We start from the raw sequence: 18,548 nt of genomic DNA, 5'->3' as shown, positions 1-18,548 counted from the left end.
TTCTCCTCCATTTCAAAAAACGTTTTTGAAGTAAAATCGAAAACAAATGACGATTAATGCATTTCACAAAAGAGACTGAAGCTGAAGAGACTATCCCAAAGACAAAGGGTGTGGCACCCGATAGAACGTTTGCTGATGTGGCTCGGAACCGCATTATCATTGGTGTGATGGATGAGAAAGATTCTGAAGGGAAAATTCTCAGAGCTCAATAAAAGTGGATAGAAGCAGCGCTGATAAACGTGGCGCTGGAAGTGCCATTAAGCAAACCGAATCGGCCACTGTCATGCTATTAGAAGTAAATGCTTTTAGTAGACTAATCAAATCACATCCCATCCCTAAGCCTCGGTATTATGAAAATTTTTTTGTAAGAAGTAGCAATAAATTTCAAATAGAATTTTTCAGGTTTTCAGCCTACATTCAAGACCTTGTTGTTGCATTGTTATATTCACCGCCTTTCAAGGCAAGCTATGCACGAGAGGAAAAGAGAGAGGTTCTCCGGTTTACAATGATTCAAAGAGATGGACACTTTATCATTGCTTAACTTACATCGTTCTATTTTTCTCTCCTTCATCTATTGTTAAAGTTTCTCTTCGATCAGTTTTTGTCTGAGCCGAAAAGATTTTATTGAAATTTAAGAGTGATTAAAAACTTTATGCACAGTTAATATTTTATTTGAATTTAAGATTAGTAGACATGAAAGAAATAGTTAAATTTGATACAATTAGCAATATTTTTAAATGATTTTAAATAATTTTCGTTTTAATATACATTCCCTACACCTTCACAAACTCCTGTAACTTTTTAAAATTTTTAGAAACGGTTTCTCTTAATAGACTTCAGAAACACTGTTTTTCTTCGTACAAATGTTCATTCATATGTAGATCCGTATTTGGTAGTCGGATGTGTATCGATTTGACAAATGAAATGATGACTATTCTCGCAGAAATCATCATCCCACTTCAAAAAGTGCTCCTGCAATTTCACACAATGTTGAGCGCCCATGAAATTATCGGGTCGACCCATTGCCCAGTTTGTGTAACTAAATTTGGAACCATTATATCCCCAACGGAAGTTTTGCAAGTCGGCCAACTTATTGCCAGATGTCCAGAAGTCATTGCTCTCAAGATCTGCAAAAGAATAAAACTAATACGAAAAAGAGGAAAAAATTATTTTAAAAAAATACTTACTAAAATAATTTATATAGTTTTGCACTTGAAATTGCTCCGACGCCGATTCAATGCTGACCAGCGACCAACCATTTTGCTCGCAGAAAGCATAAGCCGCAAACCAGTTCAGCTGCATAGACCATTAAAGCGCAAACTTGCTGAATATTAAGGACTTTTTCATAATTAAATAGATATACCTTGATCAAGGTGACAATGTATTTGCGCTGCAGAGAAAAGGGTGCGTCATTACTGACAATTAGCTGCTCGGATCTATTTTCTGTGCTCCCGTAATCTTCGTATGTGAAGTCGCCTGTTGAAGACACGCGAGATTCTGCAATTTCTGTATCAACCGCATAATTCTCATTTATATCTTGCGCGTTAACTCTAGCTAATAATAGCAGTGAGATTGCAAGCAACAGAAATATTTTTATTGAAGACTGCATTTTGACGTTTTGCAGTGAAAGGCGGAACTGTGTGTGGTTTAGGAAATTACGGTGCTTTTATAACGAGATCTGCTCCAAACTTCGCTAATAAATTTGAGAAAGTGAGACTATATATATATATATATATATGCATATATACAAATAAAGTTGGTTAAGTTATTGTAACTAGAGCTTATTTTTTACTTAATTTTACCATAAATATTTTTCTTTATGACAATCATAAATAAATAACGGAAAATTCTAATTTTTTCAGATTAGTTGCTGAAAAGTATAAATATTTACATACAATATATGTATGTATGTACATATTTTAAAAATATAGTTTATATGTATTTATGCATGTAAAGACGCTTGAGAAAAACGAAGTTGAAATTAAGTCTAAGCCGCGTTTGAAAATTATTCTTTCCGATAGGGTGATTTTTCTCATTTTAACCACTTCACTGATTTTTGGTGACATACGTATGATGTGAAAAAATGCTCCCAACTTTAAAGATATACTCAAATTAACAGTAAACCCAATTCTGACATATTTATTTATTTACACATAGCTGACATTCAAAAGCAAGTTCATGGGCACCCACGAAGGTGGCGCTTTGTGGAATGCAATCCACTTGAATGCAATGCAAAAAATCGAGCCACAGATGGCGCGCAGCACGCACCCGTCGATAAGGCAGTGTTGTAAACTATAGTTTATTCGACATAAGAAATTGGTGAGGGCAAAATATTTCTACTAAATTTACTTTTAGGCGCGTATGTGCGTGAGCTCAGAACCAGGTCAATAGAAATTACGAACTAAAAAGAAGTAAAATAACAACTTAATATAGTAGAATAAAATAAATTTAATTAAAATAAAATAAACACCGTACAAATAAACAACAAGTAGGTAAGGCTTAAGACCAAATTAAATTTAAAAAACACAAAAACATCAATATTTTTTTTAATTTCAATAGATTATACTCTTAAAAATAACATACTGAACTTTTAAATTGATATCTCAAAACGTTTTTGAGTAACAACCTTCCAAAATGTAGACTTTGTGTTAAAACAGCTTAATCAAGTTATTTTTAAACGCGATTTTCTCAAAACTGAATTTTTCAAAATTCCTTGAATCTCCTTGATTCGGAGACAGATGATTCGTTCACTATCAAAAGTTTTCTGCATTTAATGCAGTTTTCTTTATATAGTGCTCTATACAATGACCTACCAGTTCTTGAACTTGATACAGAATTGAATTTTGGCAGACCAAAATATTGGTAAAATTAAAATTTTGGATAAAACTCAAATTTTGGGAAAACTTTAAAGTTTAGTTAAAATTAAAATTTTGGATAAAATTCAACTTTTATTAAAAATGCCGCCATTTGGCCAATTTTTGATTTAGGTATAAACAATATCTTCTGTTAGTTTAGGCCCTTTCTCCGTTCCCACAACAGTCGGGTCTAAGCAACCGGAACGGACCGGGCTTTTATCCGGCCAAGGACTGTCAACTCGGCACCATTCCGCGAAATTACTTGAGGAATGTTTTCTGCCGCTATAACAACAATATCTTCTAGTAGAGAATTGGTTTTTAGGTTTCATCCACGGAGAAGGCCGGAATCACTGCAGCATTACAATTTTAAAATAATTTATGCAGTAATGTATTTTTAATGCCCAACTGATTTCAAGGATTTCGGCGTATTTAACCTGAAAGAACCCATATTTGAATTCAGAAAGGACGGCTGACTTGGCAATTAACTATCGAAACAACCTTTTCTGAGAGGAATTCTGGATGATAGTTTCCGCATGTTATTATGTTGGCTAACATTTGTTGTGATATCTTTATTACTGCATGAGTTAATAAACAGGTGGGCTGGAAAATGAATTGAGAGAAATCCTCGTTCACTTTCAATGTAACGCCATATTGAAAGCTATAATTGTATATACTTTCACAGAAAACATATTAATTATCTGCCAAAATTCGGAAGTTTTACTTAACAGAAATTGTGCTTATGATATGATCGTGGTTCAAAAATAGATGAAATCCGTTCACATTTCCATTTAATCTAAGTATTATAAACAAACTCTTGTACCTTCTATGTGAGGTGCCTTAATGAAATTTATACTGAAGTAAAATATAATTTAATGCCAAGAATTAATGGAATCGAGCCAGAACCACTCCTCATTCCTTTACATTCATTATGCATACACTTTAATGGTTTCTAAACGTTCTTCGAAAAATCCTCTTCTCTAATTCAGGAAATGCAATTAGATTGCCAAAAATTTACCGTTTAGTCATTGCGTGCAAAGTTTGGCGAATTGTTAATTTCGAGAAATGTCTCAGACAAATGCACTAAGGGGAAGTGGTTAAATCTGCGATTTAACGCCTTTAAATAATTTTCTCTGAGAGTATGTTAAATCAAAGGTTTACGCCAAACAACCAGTAACGTCCGAGGAGCTTAAAGACAACATTCAGCGCTCTATAGCCGAAATTTCAGCCGAAATGCTGCAGCGGGTCATCGATAATTGGCGTAAATGGGTGGAGCCGTGGTGTCCAGTTGACCGACGTTTTGTTCAAATCATAAATGGCAAAAAATTATCTATATAACAAAAAAAAAAAAATCAACAGAACCTATTTTGACCTATTTTGTGTGTTTTATTTCAATTTACCATCACGCCATTCTTGTTGGTAGACCCTTTACTTCTACAAACAGCATTATGCATTTCACCGCTTACCAAGTGATGTAAATGAAGTAACAAAAACAGTTCCTTAGACGTATTTACCGTTTGGAAGCGCTTTCATTTCATTTTACAATTCATACATTGCATTCTGTATTGTTAGTATTTGCGCAGCAGAAATTAAAATTGATATTAATTAACTAACTTTTTTTGTATTAATGCAAATGGTTGATTATAAAATTTCAAAATATTGTGTGAAAAAGCAACAGATGTTTTGCTCTTTATGATATATGCCCTTTGTTGAGGTATATCATTTTACAATATTTATTCACGTTATGTTACTTATACGTAGTGGCAAACCGATAAAGAAGCACAGAGCGAGCCTTATAGGACATTTTCTTTTAATATATTTTTTATTTCTTTTTCGTTTTTTTTTTATATGCGAGTATATGTTAACTACAAAACTTCTAAAGCTGAAAACAAATTTGTTTAAATATTTAATTTTACGTTTTGAGTTAGGTATAAAATATTTCCAATATAAGATTTTTCCATATCGTTAAAGTGAGATTGTAATAAGTTTTTATTGTTACTAACATTTTTTATAATTTTATTATGCATTTGCGATTGGTCGCAAATCACTTACTTTGTGACAAGTTGGAAGGTGCTTAGTGGAATAATAATATTTTTAAATATTTAGACACCCCATTCTGCAAAATTTTCGATAAATATGTTCATTTTTGAAACTGTTACCAAAACTCTCCAAACAGGGGATTTATTTAATAATATTTCTATATACCTATAATACAAGATGATAGTTGCATAAGGTATTTGCGCCAATATGTCCCTTTAATCCTTTAAGAGACAGCTAATTGCTTTTGGAAGTTGTACTTGCAATGTATCAAGGTTTCCGTAAAGAAAAAGTTCATCAGTTGTAATTCTGTACCGCGGTTGTGTGTAAACCTGTACCTTTTATAGATATGACCTCCACAAAAAGCTTTCCCACCATTTTTTAAGTCATTGTGCATATAACACTTGATCTGTTTAAAATACTGAAAATTTGTCGGAGTATACTTCCATTTCAGTTCATAAAAATATGGAGTCGGACGAGTTTTTTTCAAAATCTCAATATATTAGCATCAAACTTTCATAGCTTTTAATTACTTTTCAACTACTTCTAAACCAGTTATGCACCAGTTACTCCACATTTTTCTCAATAAACCACATTTTTAATTTTCGATGTATGAAATATTTTTTAGAAATATTTTTAATTACCATAGCTATTTCTACAGCAGCCCTTTAGGTAAGCTATAATGCAGAAACTAACAACAACCAAAACTTTACGGATACGTTGAGGTGATAACCTTGAATCGTGAAATTAAAACTAACAATAACTTATAACAATAAAAAGTTAATAAACACAAACAAAATAATAAAATAACTATCTAGTGTATTATATGCTTGCATTCGCTTGTCAATATTGACATTACGCTTAGTGTGAGATAAAGCGCCTCAATGCGTGAATGAACGCTTTGTGAGTGAGCGACATACCGGTGCTCGTACATATAATTAGCGGTAGAAAACCGGCTGTAAGGCATTAATATCAGAAGCGCACTTTAGCCAAGTTATTACAAAATATAAACAAAAAATTCGCTAGTCAGACCAAAAGCGTTGACACTGACGGTAGTGTTTTGAAGAAGCTAGAGCAAAGCGCGGTTATCATCAAAATGCAAAAACAACAACTGATTTGGTGAGTTTCAATTTCATATTCGTGTTTGTTATTATAACTTAATTAATAATTTATTAATATATTAATTTATCTTATTGTTGTTTTCGTTTGTTTTACAGTGTTTATTTCTCACTGCTTGTTTTGGTTTCGGCCGAAATGGTGGCAAGTCAGATCGTTAGTGCGGGCTTGTGTCCATCCAACATCCAAACTGTGCAAGATTTCGATGCAGAAGCGGTAAGTGCTTAACGAATTTGTATGTATGTATACAAATAAAAGTGGAAAAAATTGTTGGTTTGTAGAAAGTAGAGCGTATTTATTTTAAAATTATCATTTTAATTAGTTTTAAGAAATCAAAATGTATTAGCATAACAGGGTTGCCGTAGTTGAAAAAAAATTAATTAGTTAGTGAAAAGTAACAGCATTGATTTCAAAACAAAAAAATCTTATTTGTAAAGTAGTAAAATATTTGCAATTTTTCAGGGTTGCCATGAAAATTTTAACAAATATTAAAAAGTTATTTTTCTATAAAAATATTCTAAATACTTTATGCTATTAGTAAATAAATATGTAATTGAAAATATTTTTGGAGAATTATAATTTTTAATACTTTTGACAAACATAATAAAATTTTTATTACTCAAATGATAGTTGAAATAAGGCAAAGTAGTTAAACTAGTTGAGTGAAATACAAAATTTAAGTTAATATGCAAAAAAATCATAAATGGATTGCCATATAAAAATTAAAAATTTAGTTAATTTAACATATTTTAATAAATTTTAAAATTTTTTTCTTTCTTTTTAATATAATATCTAAATAAAACCATATAATTAAATATACAGAAATAAAATAAAATAAAAAAATTAAAAAAAAGTTGTTAAGCATATCTTAAGAAATTTTCGAAGTTTTTTCTATATATTCAATAATATAATATTTATTATTAAAAAATTAAAATTTTTACAACAATATTTGCAGTATTTGGGTACATGGTATGAGTACTCCAAGTATCCTTTCATTTTCGAGGCCGGCGGTAGGTGTGTACAGGCTGATTATGGTGCTTTATCTGACGATTCGATTACAGTGCTGAATAGCCAATTATCAATTTTGTAAGTATTTTCGTGTATTAACAGACGATTTCAAATCAGTAAAATATTACATTTATTATTACAGCAATTCAAGATCATCTATTGACGGCGTTGCCAAAATTGTTGGACCAGGCAAACTTTCCGTGCGTTTCAATGGTTTTGCTTGTAAGTCGAGAAAAAGTATTTTGTAAAATTTCTAACCATTTGTATGAATTTTGTTTTTAAATTGTGTAAAAAATTTTAAATTTATAAAAAATTTTGAGATTTAAACATTTTTGAAATTTGTAGTTTTTGTAATTTGTAAAACTTTTTCAATATGTAAATTCTTAAAATTTTTGAAATTATTTAATAAGATTTCAAAAACATTTGATTTTTCAATTTGTAAAATTTTAATATGTTTAAAATTCGTAACACTTTTGAATTTTTGAAAATTCCCAAAATTTGTAAAATTTGTAAATTTTTCAAAATTTGTAAAATTTCAATCCAGTCGTTTTTTTTGTAATATATAATAATTTGAATGCACTGTTTGTTTTGCTTTGCAGCTCTTGCTGGATACGCTGACTACTGGGTATTAGGTACTGATTATGAAAATTATGCTGTCGTCTACAGCTGCAAGAATTTAATAGTCGCACATATGGGTAAGTAAAGATGATTAAACAGCAACTTTTATATTAAACGAACGAAATATAAGGAATCTTTACACAAAAAAATAAGAATAACAGTAAAAATTGCCTAAAAAAGAAAACAAAATAAGTGCAGATTTCAAATAAAAAGAATTTAGTTTCATAACTTTTTACATAAAATGCCAAAATTGTTGATTTTTAACCTTTGCCTTTGAATAACTTCTAATAGTGCCAAATTATAGGTTATAATGCTAAAAATTTGGTTAAGTTTAATTATATATTAAAACTAAAAAACAAAAAAAATGATATTGAGTTCATTCGCTATTGCGGCATACTAACAATAATTAAATAACTATAAATTTTTTACGCTTACCTATAGTTAACTGCATTGCATGTGCCATTTCTGACATTTTATTATTAATTATTTAATCTAGTGTCATTTAATTTAATCTATGGGTCCATATATGCAATGCATGGTACTATGATAGTTGTTGTATAATAATTAAATTTGTTTGTAGTAAAAAGTTATAGAACGCTCATCACTAAATGGACAATAATACTGAGTGTTTTGTACTCAGACGTCACATATACACACATAGCGACGTACCCACGAATATAATACTTAATTAATCGACGACGCCGATCTTTGCCAACGCGACTCATTTCTAAGCGTTCCAGTCTGCGCTTGTTAGTTAAATTAGTTTGTTGTTTTTGTAGTAATATTTTTCATTTACTTTAAGCCGGCGAAAATGTAGTAAAAGCAAAAACAAAAAAAAAAATTACAAAAAAAAAACGGCAAAAATCTGTTTACATAAAAATGTGAATACCTCAGTATGATTGAACTCTGGTGTCAGAGAAAGAGTGTATTAAATTTTTAAAGAAGAACTCTTATTTTTGCATTTAATATTAAATACTTTTGAGCTTTAAATAAATATTGTTATGGTTTATTATGTCTTGTAAGAGTGAAGAATGCGGACTGGTTCAATTAAAGAAAAAATTAGCTTTTTATGACCGGCTCATTATATAATAAATATGTTATAATATAATACAAATTTGGATACTAAAAGCATAGTTACTTTTTTTGAATCAGGCTTGATAGCTGGGACAATAAATAAATTTATTTCACAAAAACATTCCGTAAAATTACCACCCTAATATGACTCAAACTTACTGTCGCTAAGAATATTAACAAACAAAATTTTTTTTGAGCTCAAAAGAATAAAAAAACATAAAAATCGTGTAAAATGGTTTATTCAGTCGATAACTAATTGCTCTTCTAAGAATTTTCTAGCAACTTATGTTAACGAATAATGTGTCATCGACATTTAATTCGCATTGTTAATAGCAATTTTTATTACTTTTTTAACAAGTAAGTCGACAATTACAAAATACTGTGTCAACAAGTTCGCCTTGTCTTGCTTGAACTTTAAACTCGGTATAATAATTTACAATTTGGCTTTAAGGTGGCACTGTTTTTTTGGACAAACCGTACATCATTTTTAATTAATATGATTGTTTGCTTAGGGAAACGGTTTGTTAAAACTTATTAATTCTATTTGCTCTATAGCTGCTTTTGTGTCAAGCAATGGTCCAGAGTTGTCAAGTAATAGGTATAATTAATTAATTTTTTTTTTGTTGTTATAATTTGACTTAAAATTTACGCTGCTGTAAATATTTCCAATACACTTATAATTTTTGTTAAATTTTTTAATATAATACTTTTTTGTATCACCCTAATATTTTTATATACATATATGTACCTATATCAGACAATTTTTAAAGTTAATGTGTCTGATTTCCAAGTTAGAAAATGTATTAAAATTCGTCTAAATGAATTCATACAAATTACGAACCACCCTTTTGTTCTTGCATAAATTTTTGAGATATTATCTACGCTTGCTTATAGCACCTGAATACCTTTATTTGCATTATAACATTGGTGCAACACGTTTTTTGATTAAATTTAGAGCAACCCTAACATATATTTACATCTATAGTGCATTTTAAATGCTGTTTAATTATAGTAAACATTTTTCTCCAAGCTTTTTATTACGCACAGTTTGACGTAGCATAAAAATTCTAAACAGTAGCTCCGTTTATTTTCAGACACTTGACATAAATACAGCTAAATTTTATGTTATAAAAGTAATATTAGAATTAGAATTTTTTAAAAATTCCCGCACACTTTGTTGTTGTAAGTGCATCTCAAAGGGTTGTCTCTGTAAAGCATCAGCTTCAACACACGTGATTGAGTAACAACATGAATTGTTGTTGTTTTATATAACCATAAAATTATCAAAATTATAGTATAACAATATACACTTTCGAACACTGATTAGCTTAATCTACATATAATATAAATATAGTTCTATATAATACATTTTACCCAGCAAACCATATAGTTTTGTTAGTCATAAAACAATTCTTCGTAAAAATAACCTCTAAAATTAAAAAAAAAATAATAATTTTTCGAAAACCAAATATCTGCATTTTTTCAGAAACCGCATGGATCCTAACGCGCGAGCGCGATCCATCGGAGGATATTATAGAAGAAGCTGAGAATATACTTACTTCCCAAAGCGTATCTTTGAAACCTTTAATTGTGACCGATCAAACAGGTTGTCCAGCCAAATGAAAATAAGACCGCAACAACCCATAAAATCATTTAAAATATGAACTATCCGAAAGTATGTAAATATTGTATAATACAAATAAAACACTACAAATACTAGCATCAAAACAATTCTCAATGAATTTATTTATTTAAAAATTTGTTGAAAAATTTGGCAAAACTCAAAATATCTCTGGCAGAAATCTTTCTTAAACATGCTGAGTTTAATACCAATATTCCTTGTAATTTAATTACTTATTCAATTATATGATATAATTTTTTTTTAAACAGGTGGTAACATTTCTCAAATATTCTCAAGTTCTTCAAATTCATTATGGACTTTTCATATCAGAAGGAAAGTACTATGTGCCGAACAATGATCCAAAATCCGACATTTTAAATGGTTAATCAACTCTACATTAGCAGTCGCTGTGATATGGTGGTTTAAGCTCCCAACTACCCCTAAACGATCCGGTTCGATATCACCCTTTAGCAGGCAATAGCATGTTACAGATGAAAATCTGTCATAAAAACGCATTCTAACAGAACACATAAAGGTTTGGGAAAGGTTCAAAATTTAGAGAACCCTTTATATGTCGGATCATACCAAAGAGCATGTGCTGTGCAATGGTTGAAAAAAAGCAGCAAAAGTGTGAGGTCTAATTTTACAAAATATCTTTATAGTTGCACGCTAAACTTTTTATTATAAAGTTGTCAACAGTTGGTAGGTAACGTCCACAGAATCTATGGAAGGTCAGCGCTGAAATCTTTTATTATCTAAGTGAATCATTAAAACTTCATTACAACTCCGAACCGAATTAGTTAAAGGAGAAGTTACATATGATATTGTATTAAGTGGAGCTTGCTTTATATAAAACAGAGGTTGAGAAGGCCAAAGCGTTCTTCTTCTTGAAGAGCTTTCGGCGAAAGCGTAGAAGGCTGTCATGAAACCTCTTGGTTTAGGCGTAGAGGGCTGTCATGAAACCTCTTGGTTTAGGCGTATTCTGGCAAAGAGTCCTACCCTATTGCGGTTTAAGAGAGATGGGGCTGGAAACTGGAATGTAAGTAGTGAGAACGCACTAGGACTACTCTAAAAGTTTTTTTTTTTTTTTAATATACGTTCAGAGCGCTCTCTATGAAAGTTTTATGAAGCCACTTTATCAACCCAGAAACCAGGATTTTACAAATTGCTTGAGGCGAAGTTCTATAGTTTTGAAAGCGAAAATCAAAGTATCAGAGAATAATTGAAATTAAAAAAATTTCATCAATGAAATGTAGCAATTAACGGCACTTCATTATAATTGATGTGTGAGTGCTTACTGGTTTACTTCTGAATTAGGCTTATTATGTGCCATTTTGTCATGTAATTGATTTTTATCACTTATTTAACTGTTAATTTATTATTATTGTTAGAGTGAAAAAATATAAACAATTACTGAAGCTGTGAATGTGCCAAACGTAGCATAACAAAATATTTCTTTGAAGTTTATTTGCACAAACAAAAGCTTTGAGTGAACATATGTAAGTATATACCTACATATAGATTTCAATGCATATATACAATTTTAAAACATAAATATAAATATATATACACATATTTAATTATGTAAAATGAGCATATGCGATGGAAAGCGAGATAGTGTTCAGTGATGGCTTAGCGTTCTTTACAAATTATTTACAAGTATACTATATTTTTTTTTTAGAAATCTTTTTTCATTTCATTTACTATGTGTCAAATAAATAATCAATTCTATTGACGTTACGCCGCCAGTCATTTAAGGCGCATCACTGTTATTGTTGTTGCATTTTATTGGATGTTGCTATAAATTATGCGCGAGTGGTAGGATGAGCTTTCAGTTGATTTCCGGCATTGGCGCGTTCAACTTTGCAATTCTAAACATAATTGACTAGAAAACCAGATTATTGTGTGCAAAAAAAAATTTTAATAAATTTAACGATAACATTTTGAGGATCAACAAATTGAAAATTAAATTGTGTCAAACAGCAATAAAAAAGGATTCATATCGATATTGAACTAAATTATTAATATTGTGAACTTACCGCCAAAGTGGTTGCAAAAACTGAAAAGAGATAAATAAATAATAGTTAATAATTAAAAACTTAATTTCAAATACGTAAAGAATATATATTACAAGAAATACGAAAATATAAATTTATTTGGTTTGAAAAATAATACTGCGAGAAATGAGTCCACAACTAAGAACGAGGTAAGCTTCACATAGATAAATGTAATAAATTTTAATATTTGGTAAATTGACTAAATTTTGGATTTTTGAAACCTGAAACCTGAAACATTTTGAAGTAGCAAACTTTTTTTTAAACTGGAAAATCCTAAAAAAATTTTGAACATTGAAAATCTTTGAAATTGGAAGTTTTTGGTAAAAATTATGTAAATATTATTCGGGAATTTCGAAATTTTCGGAAAAAAAAATTAAAAAAAAAAAAAATACGTAAATTTAAAAATTTACGAAAATTTAAATCTTAAAACATTTAAAAAATTTTAAATATTTGAAATTATATATAAATTTTTTTTTTGAAAATTCGAAGTTTTTAAAATTCAAAATTGAAATTTTGAAATTTTCGAGAATTTTTATCAACATGTTTTTTTAAAAATTTTAAAATTTTCGAAAAAAAATGAAACTTAAAAATTTCCGAAAATTTAAATATATTGAATATTTGAAAATTTATTTCATATTGCAAATTATTTACATAAGCAATTTTATTGAAAATTAAAGTTTGACAATTTTACTTTACATTTGCTGACCAAAAAGTTTTGTTAAGTGAACGGGATCAAAATGAAAATTTGTAAGTTGAAAACAGCTGAGTGCAGACTGAATTATAAAACAAATTCGGGTATTCAGCAATAATTGCTAAGTGGGAATATTATTGCTATAATTACCTACGTTTCTTCCCGATTTTTATGAAAGATACATTGTCTATGAAATATAATCCGATTAGAACTTCAACGAAGATTTAAGATTTAGGATTTAAAAACATTTTGATTGTGAAAAATTAAAAAAAAAATATAAGAAATTTGAAAATTTGCAATTTTTCTAAAGAAAAAAATTATTTTATGAACTTTTTGAAATTTGGAAATTTTTGGATTTTTCGGAAGTTATAAACTTTTGGAAACTGAAAATTTTTATTTTGAAAATATATTTACATTGAAAATTTTTGCTGAGAAGATTGTAGCAGATCATGCAGATGTCGGTCATTAAAATAGGCTCTAATGCTTTCTAAAATAAGTATAAGCTATATGACTTCAGTCTACAATTTATTAAGTTTGTGAAATGGTGTTTATATTAGTTTTTCTTATGTCACTATTATTTACAAATATTTTCTCTTTTTCGCTCTTTCCTGCTCAGTGTCTTCGCTGCACTTTTGCTGCTGATTTGCCACTTGACAGCGGCGCAAGTGCCCTTTCCACGCAGTTGTCCAGAAGTAAAAGTGCCTTCCGACTTTAACGCCGATGCTGTGAGTTAATTGTTTGAAAATTCAATGAGAAAATATTTTAAATATTTTTATTTATAGTACATGGGCACTTGGTATGAGTACGCCAAATATCCGCACATCTTTGAGATCGCTAAGCGTTGTATGTTTGCACGTTACACCAACAAAGGCAACAATACAATCGGTGTGGTGAATACATCGATTAATACAATGTAAGTTTGATAAAATTAATAATTATATAAATAAATACATGCATTAATTATAATATATTAAGGGTTATGTATGGGTTACTTAATAGTAAAGAATTATTGTACTCTGGTCATACCATTCGAGACTCGATTTTTAGCTGAAATTTAGTCTTAAGGAATTAATGGTTTAAAAATTTATGGGATATGAAATTTTATATAATTCGACAATACATTCAAATAAACAAAATTTTTTAAAATGATTTTTATTATTTTTCTGTAATTCTTAAATGTTTTAAAGTTTACCTAAAAGATATCTTTTGGCTTCATAAGTATTTAATTTTAGAAAATACTATATACATATATATATGAGAATTTCGTTTTTAACAAAAAATGTACATATATTATTTATAGTACTGGCCACACAACAAATACCACTGGAGTTGCACGTCTGCTTGCCCCATCTCAGATAAATGTGCTTTTCAGCAAATATCGTAAGTATATTTTAATTCCTTTTTTTTAATCATATCACTTCATATTACAAGTATGAGTAATTTTCTTAATAATTTATATTTTTCCATTTTACATAATTTCCAGCAAACGCCGTTGATATACCGAATTATATTGTGCTGGGCACTGATTACAAATCGTACAGTGTGGTCTACAGTTGCACTAATCTCACCTCATTCGCGCATACAAGTAAGTGATAGAGATAAAATATAAACATTTTTTTATTTGGAAATTTAATGAAATTGAAAGTTTTAATTTTATTGGAAATTTAAAAATTAGTACTAATTAAAAATTGAGAATTATTGAATTTTGAAAATTGAAAATTTTTTAAATTTGAAAATTTTTAAATATTGAAAATTATTGAATTTGGAATTAAAATTTTGTTAAGGTTTAACATATTTGAAAATTTTAAAATTTTTCAAAACTCGAACAATTATGAGATTTGTAAATTTGTGAAAACTAAGAATATTTGGAAATTTGAAAGTTGGTGAAATTCGTAAATTTTTGAAATTCGAAAATTTTAGTAATTTGAAACTTTTTGAAAATAAAAATATCAGGAAATTTGGAGACTTTACTATTCCAAAAAGTGAAAATCGAAGAAAAAGTAATTGAGAAATATTTTATAGTAAAATAGAAAATTTTAGTTTATACTAAAATAGAAAATATTTAAGCTTAATATAAAAGAATTAAATTAATAGTCGCGTAAAACATTTAAATTATTTTTGGTTATGTATAATATACACAAATATATATTTAACAATATGCATTTGCTTTTCTAAAAAATGTCTACTCTTCTACTCAGCTTCAAATAATTATTTCCGAAATCTTCAGCAAACACACTTCCAACTATAACAGAATATACAAGCGCTCCAGTTATATCTGTGTGTAAATACATACATATGTACTCGTACCTACTATATAAATATATTAAACAATTGCTGCTTAGACCAAAGAAATCACAACCGCTAATCATTTTAGCTTTAGCAAAACAAAAAAAAACAATTACTATGCAATTCACAAAACAATTATGCTCATCGTAAATAAATTAAAGCGCGTCAAAGCAATTAATTTATGCAGACAGACACACCAAATAAAAGTACACAAGCAGTACATATGTCCATACGGAGAGACTAAAACGTATAGCGTGCTCAGTTCATACGATGGCAGAATAAATGCCGATAAAACGGTGCTCTGTTGTTTTTAGTTACTTTTCCGCATTCTCTTAAGTACTATACATATAAAAATATGGATTATATATATATATATATAATATACAAATCCACCAAACAAAATCTGTTTCTTGTATAGAAGATAATTTATTATATTATTGTATATATATATATATATGTATATATGTCTTGTTTATATTATATTAGTCAGCAATTTTCCTACCACAAACAATAGAATGAAGCAAACCAAAAGTAAATGTTCCCAAAAAATTCGTTTTACCATATTGTAGGTACCTGCACCAACAAAAAGTGATTAGCATATCTAACGGTTTAAGCTTAAGCTTTATAATATGGTTTCAAGTTCTATTAATTAACAAGTTAGCTACTAGAATAGCCTTCACAAATAAAAAAAAAGTTTCTATACAAGAAATAGATTTTGTGCGGTCGGTATGGCAGCTATATGTTATAGTAATCCGATCTAAACGATTTGTTCAGATATTATTGCATTGCTTGAATAATATAAGTAATCTGTGCTGAATTTCATGACGATAACTTATCAAATATAAAAGTTTTTCATACAAGAACTTGATTCCGATCGTGCAATTTGCATGAGCTATATGCTATACTGAGCTGATATCGGCGGTTCCGACAAATGAGCAGCTTATTGGGAAGAAAATTGTGTGAGCAAAGTTTCCGATCTATATTTCAAATACTGGGGACTAGTTCGCGTATATACAGACGGACAGACGAATAAACAAACGGACATGGCCAATTTCACTCAGCTCATCCCCCTGATTATTTATATGTATACTTTAAAGGTTTCCGACATTTTCTTCTGGGTGTTACAACTCGACCTAGTCCAGACCCATCTTAAATTGACCAAATAATCGAAAATCGTTAGTTTTGGTTTCTAGGGTTTAGGGTCTAGGGATATGTTCCACTTCTGGATATTACAACAATATTATACATCAGTTTGCGAGACATAAATTTTTTTCAAACTCTAAGTACTCCAGTAACATGGGTGCTACATTTTTAGCTGATTTCAGACATCGATAGCCTATAATATTCCATAGAAATATAGTGGTGAATTAGGTGGAATGTTGTAGCTGATTTCAGCCGTCCATAGATTATATAATTTAAGTGAAATATAATGGTGGATTAAATCTAACTCTAAACAAAAATATTTTTCGTGAAGATCTCATAAAGTAGACTCTTTGTTTTTACTAGCCCCTCCTATTTTTTCGGAGCGCTGTTTCAACTCACAATTAACAACACTTGCTTCTTACGAAACAACATATATATCTAAAATTTATTAGTACATATACCCAAAATGTTGTCAAAGTACGATCACTGAACGTCGGCGATCGTTCGAAGCAGAGAATTATTAAAATTTTTAACTAACTAAAATTAGATATCAAAAGAAAACCACATTCTTATATTCTATAATTACAACCACCAATTCTTTAATTTTTTTTCTACCTTTCAGAACTACTTTGGATCATGACTCGCGAACGCAAACCCTCGGCTGAAGCTATCAGTGCAGCGAAGAAAATCATGGACGATAATAATTTGGCACAATCATTCCTGCTGATCGCTGATCAGGAGAATTGTCCCGATGTGGCTTCCAGCTATGGCACGACCATCAGTTTCGGCGATGACACCAACAATAACAACAACAATGCTAATAAAATTAACAAAGCCGATGGCAATGCCATAGATGATAGTGTAATTTTGAAAAGGATTGCTGCCGCAGCCACAAGCACCGCTAATCCGACTACAGCCGAGTTTGAACTTTTGGACACAACAGCAGAGAGCGCAGCTAATGTCATTGAATTAGCATGAGAGTTGTTTAGGCGCATTTGGCAACGCATTATGGATATATTGTCGTGGTTTTTTGCTTTGCCGTGAATGAGCTTGAGCTTGATCTTTACATAGATACTATTTACATATATACATGTTTACCATTCTAACATACAGTGTCTGTAGACGCTGTTGGCTGTCTGCTTTTCAAGCAAGTTTCACTTATATTGTGAAACTTTTATGCGAGTATTATATAGTTTGTAGTTGGTAGAGTTAAGTACAAATATGTTTGTCACTAATAAATAATTTGAAATTGTTTTTCGAAAAATTTTGAATGTTTTTGAAAATGTAGAGAAATTTTTGGAATTATTGATCGAAATTGTGCTATGAAGATATTAAGAGCAGATATTAAATTCGTCTCATCTTGAATAAAAGTCACCCCTAAAAGTATGCAAGATCCTAGTTAGGGACTTAAACAGTAATAATAATAAAAAGTGTTGCCTACAATACGGCGTAGTTTTTCTATTTTAGTAAAGTATACTTTCAAATTTTAGTTTAAAGCAAGTAAGGAAGGGCTCGCAAAATCACTTGGTATTCGTTTTAGATTTCTTTCTGGATCTTGCCGCCTTGTTCTAATGTTGACCGTTATTGTCGGTAAAAAGTCAACTATAGGCACTATGGTCCACATACTCAGTACCTGAGGGCTTGAACAATTTTGGTTCGATTTGAACAATTTTTGGTCACAAGGTGGCATACTTTATACGTATTATTCACGCAAAGTTTTACACCGATATAATCATTGATGCTTGATTTGCATACTGGAAAGTGAAAAAATCAGATGGAATTTAAAATGATGTTACATGGGAAATAGGCGTGGTTGTAGTCCGATTTCGCCCATTTTCGCACTATAATATAGAAATATGAAAATAACGTTATGTACCAAATTTTGTTGAAATCGGTTAAGCAGATCTTAAGATATGGGTTTTTACCTAAAAGTAGGCGGTGCCACGTCCACTGTCTAATTTTGAACGCGGTTCCTATAAAGTCATCTCATACCATCTCAGAGTTAAAATTTAATGTCTCTCGTGTTAATTGCTTGATTTATCATG

The 18,548-nt window shown here is 29.9% G+C and overlaps 3 protein-coding genes across 3 annotated transcripts; 2 read left to right on the top strand and 1 right to left on the bottom strand.

Moving 5' to 3' along the window:
- Positions 1-649: 649 nt before the first annotated feature.
- LOC106619034 (C-type lectin 37Db) lies at positions 650-1,648 on the bottom strand. Its single transcript, XM_014236996.3, has 3 exons — positions 1,364-1,648; positions 1,188-1,296; positions 650-1,127 (listed from the first exon to the last, which is right to left on the bottom strand). Exons 1-3 carry the CDS (start codon positions 1,607-1,609, stop codon positions 868-870), a joined length of 615 nt encoding a protein of 204 aa, XP_014092471.1. The 5' UTR covers positions 1,610-1,648; the 3' UTR covers positions 650-867.
- A 4,199-nt stretch (positions 1,649-5,847) lies between these two features.
- On the top strand, positions 5,848-10,436 carry LOC106619033 (apolipoprotein D). The gene is made up of 6 exons (XM_014236995.3): positions 5,848-6,008; positions 6,107-6,221; positions 6,961-7,091; positions 7,156-7,235; positions 7,613-7,708; positions 10,192-10,436. Exons 1-6 carry the CDS (start codon positions 5,986-5,988, stop codon positions 10,326-10,328), a joined length of 582 nt encoding a protein of 193 aa, XP_014092470.3. The 5' UTR covers positions 5,848-5,985; the 3' UTR covers positions 10,329-10,436.
- Positions 10,437-12,157: 1,721 nt separating this feature from the next.
- Positions 12,158-17,767, top strand: LOC118681881 (apolipoprotein D-like). Its single transcript, XM_070107387.1, has 6 exons — positions 12,158-12,532; positions 13,691-13,799; positions 13,857-13,987; positions 14,375-14,454; positions 14,558-14,659; positions 17,126-17,767. Exons 1-6 carry the CDS (start codon positions 12,510-12,512, stop codon positions 17,479-17,481), a joined length of 801 nt encoding a protein of 266 aa, XP_069963488.1. The 5' UTR covers positions 12,158-12,509; the 3' UTR covers positions 17,482-17,767.
- The last annotated feature ends 781 nt before the right edge of the window (positions 17,768-18,548 follow it).

Source organism: Bactrocera oleae, chromosome 3 (genome assembly GCF_042242935.1).
Source record: "Bactrocera oleae isolate idBacOlea1 chromosome 3, idBacOlea1, whole genome shotgun sequence".
Classification (NCBI taxonomy): Eukaryota; Metazoa; Arthropoda; class Insecta; order Diptera; family Tephritidae; genus Bactrocera; species Bactrocera oleae.
Note: the sequence above shows the minus strand (reverse complement) of the source record. Positions and strands in the feature narration are given on the sequence as shown.

Bases quoted from the DNA above. Each gene is read 5' to 3' on its own strand.
- LOC118681881 (XM_070107387.1), top strand. From the start codon at position 12,510: ATGAGTCCACAACTAAGAACGAG. The intron at 12,533-13,690 runs GTAAGCTTCACA...TTTCCTGCTCAG, and splicing joins AGTCCACAACTAAGAACGAG to TGTCTTCGCTGCACTTTTGC. The intron at 13,988-14,374 runs GTAAGTTTGATA...TATTATTTATAG, and splicing joins AATACATCGATTAATACAAT to TACTGGCCACACAACAAATA.
- LOC106619033 (XM_014236995.3), top strand. From the start codon at position 5,986: ATGCAAAAACAACAACTGATTTG. The intron at 6,009-6,106 runs GTGAGTTTCAAT...TTTGTTTTACAG, and splicing joins CAAAAACAACAACTGATTTG to TGTTTATTTCTCACTGCTTG. The intron at 6,222-6,960 runs GTAAGTGCTTAA...CAATATTTGCAG, and splicing joins AAGATTTCGATGCAGAAGCG to TATTTGGGTACATGGTATGA.
- LOC106619034 (XM_014236996.3), bottom strand. From the start codon at position 1,609: ATGCAGTCTTCAATAAAAATATTTCTGTTGCTTGCAATCTCACTGCTA. The intron at 1,297-1,363 runs GTATATCTATTT...TGGTCTATGCAG, and splicing joins ACATTGTCACCTTGATCAAG to CTGAACTGGTTTGCGGCTTA. The intron at 1,128-1,187 runs GTAAGTATTTTT...ATTCTTTTGCAG, and splicing joins AAACTATATAAATTATTTTA to ATCTTGAGAGCAATGACTTC.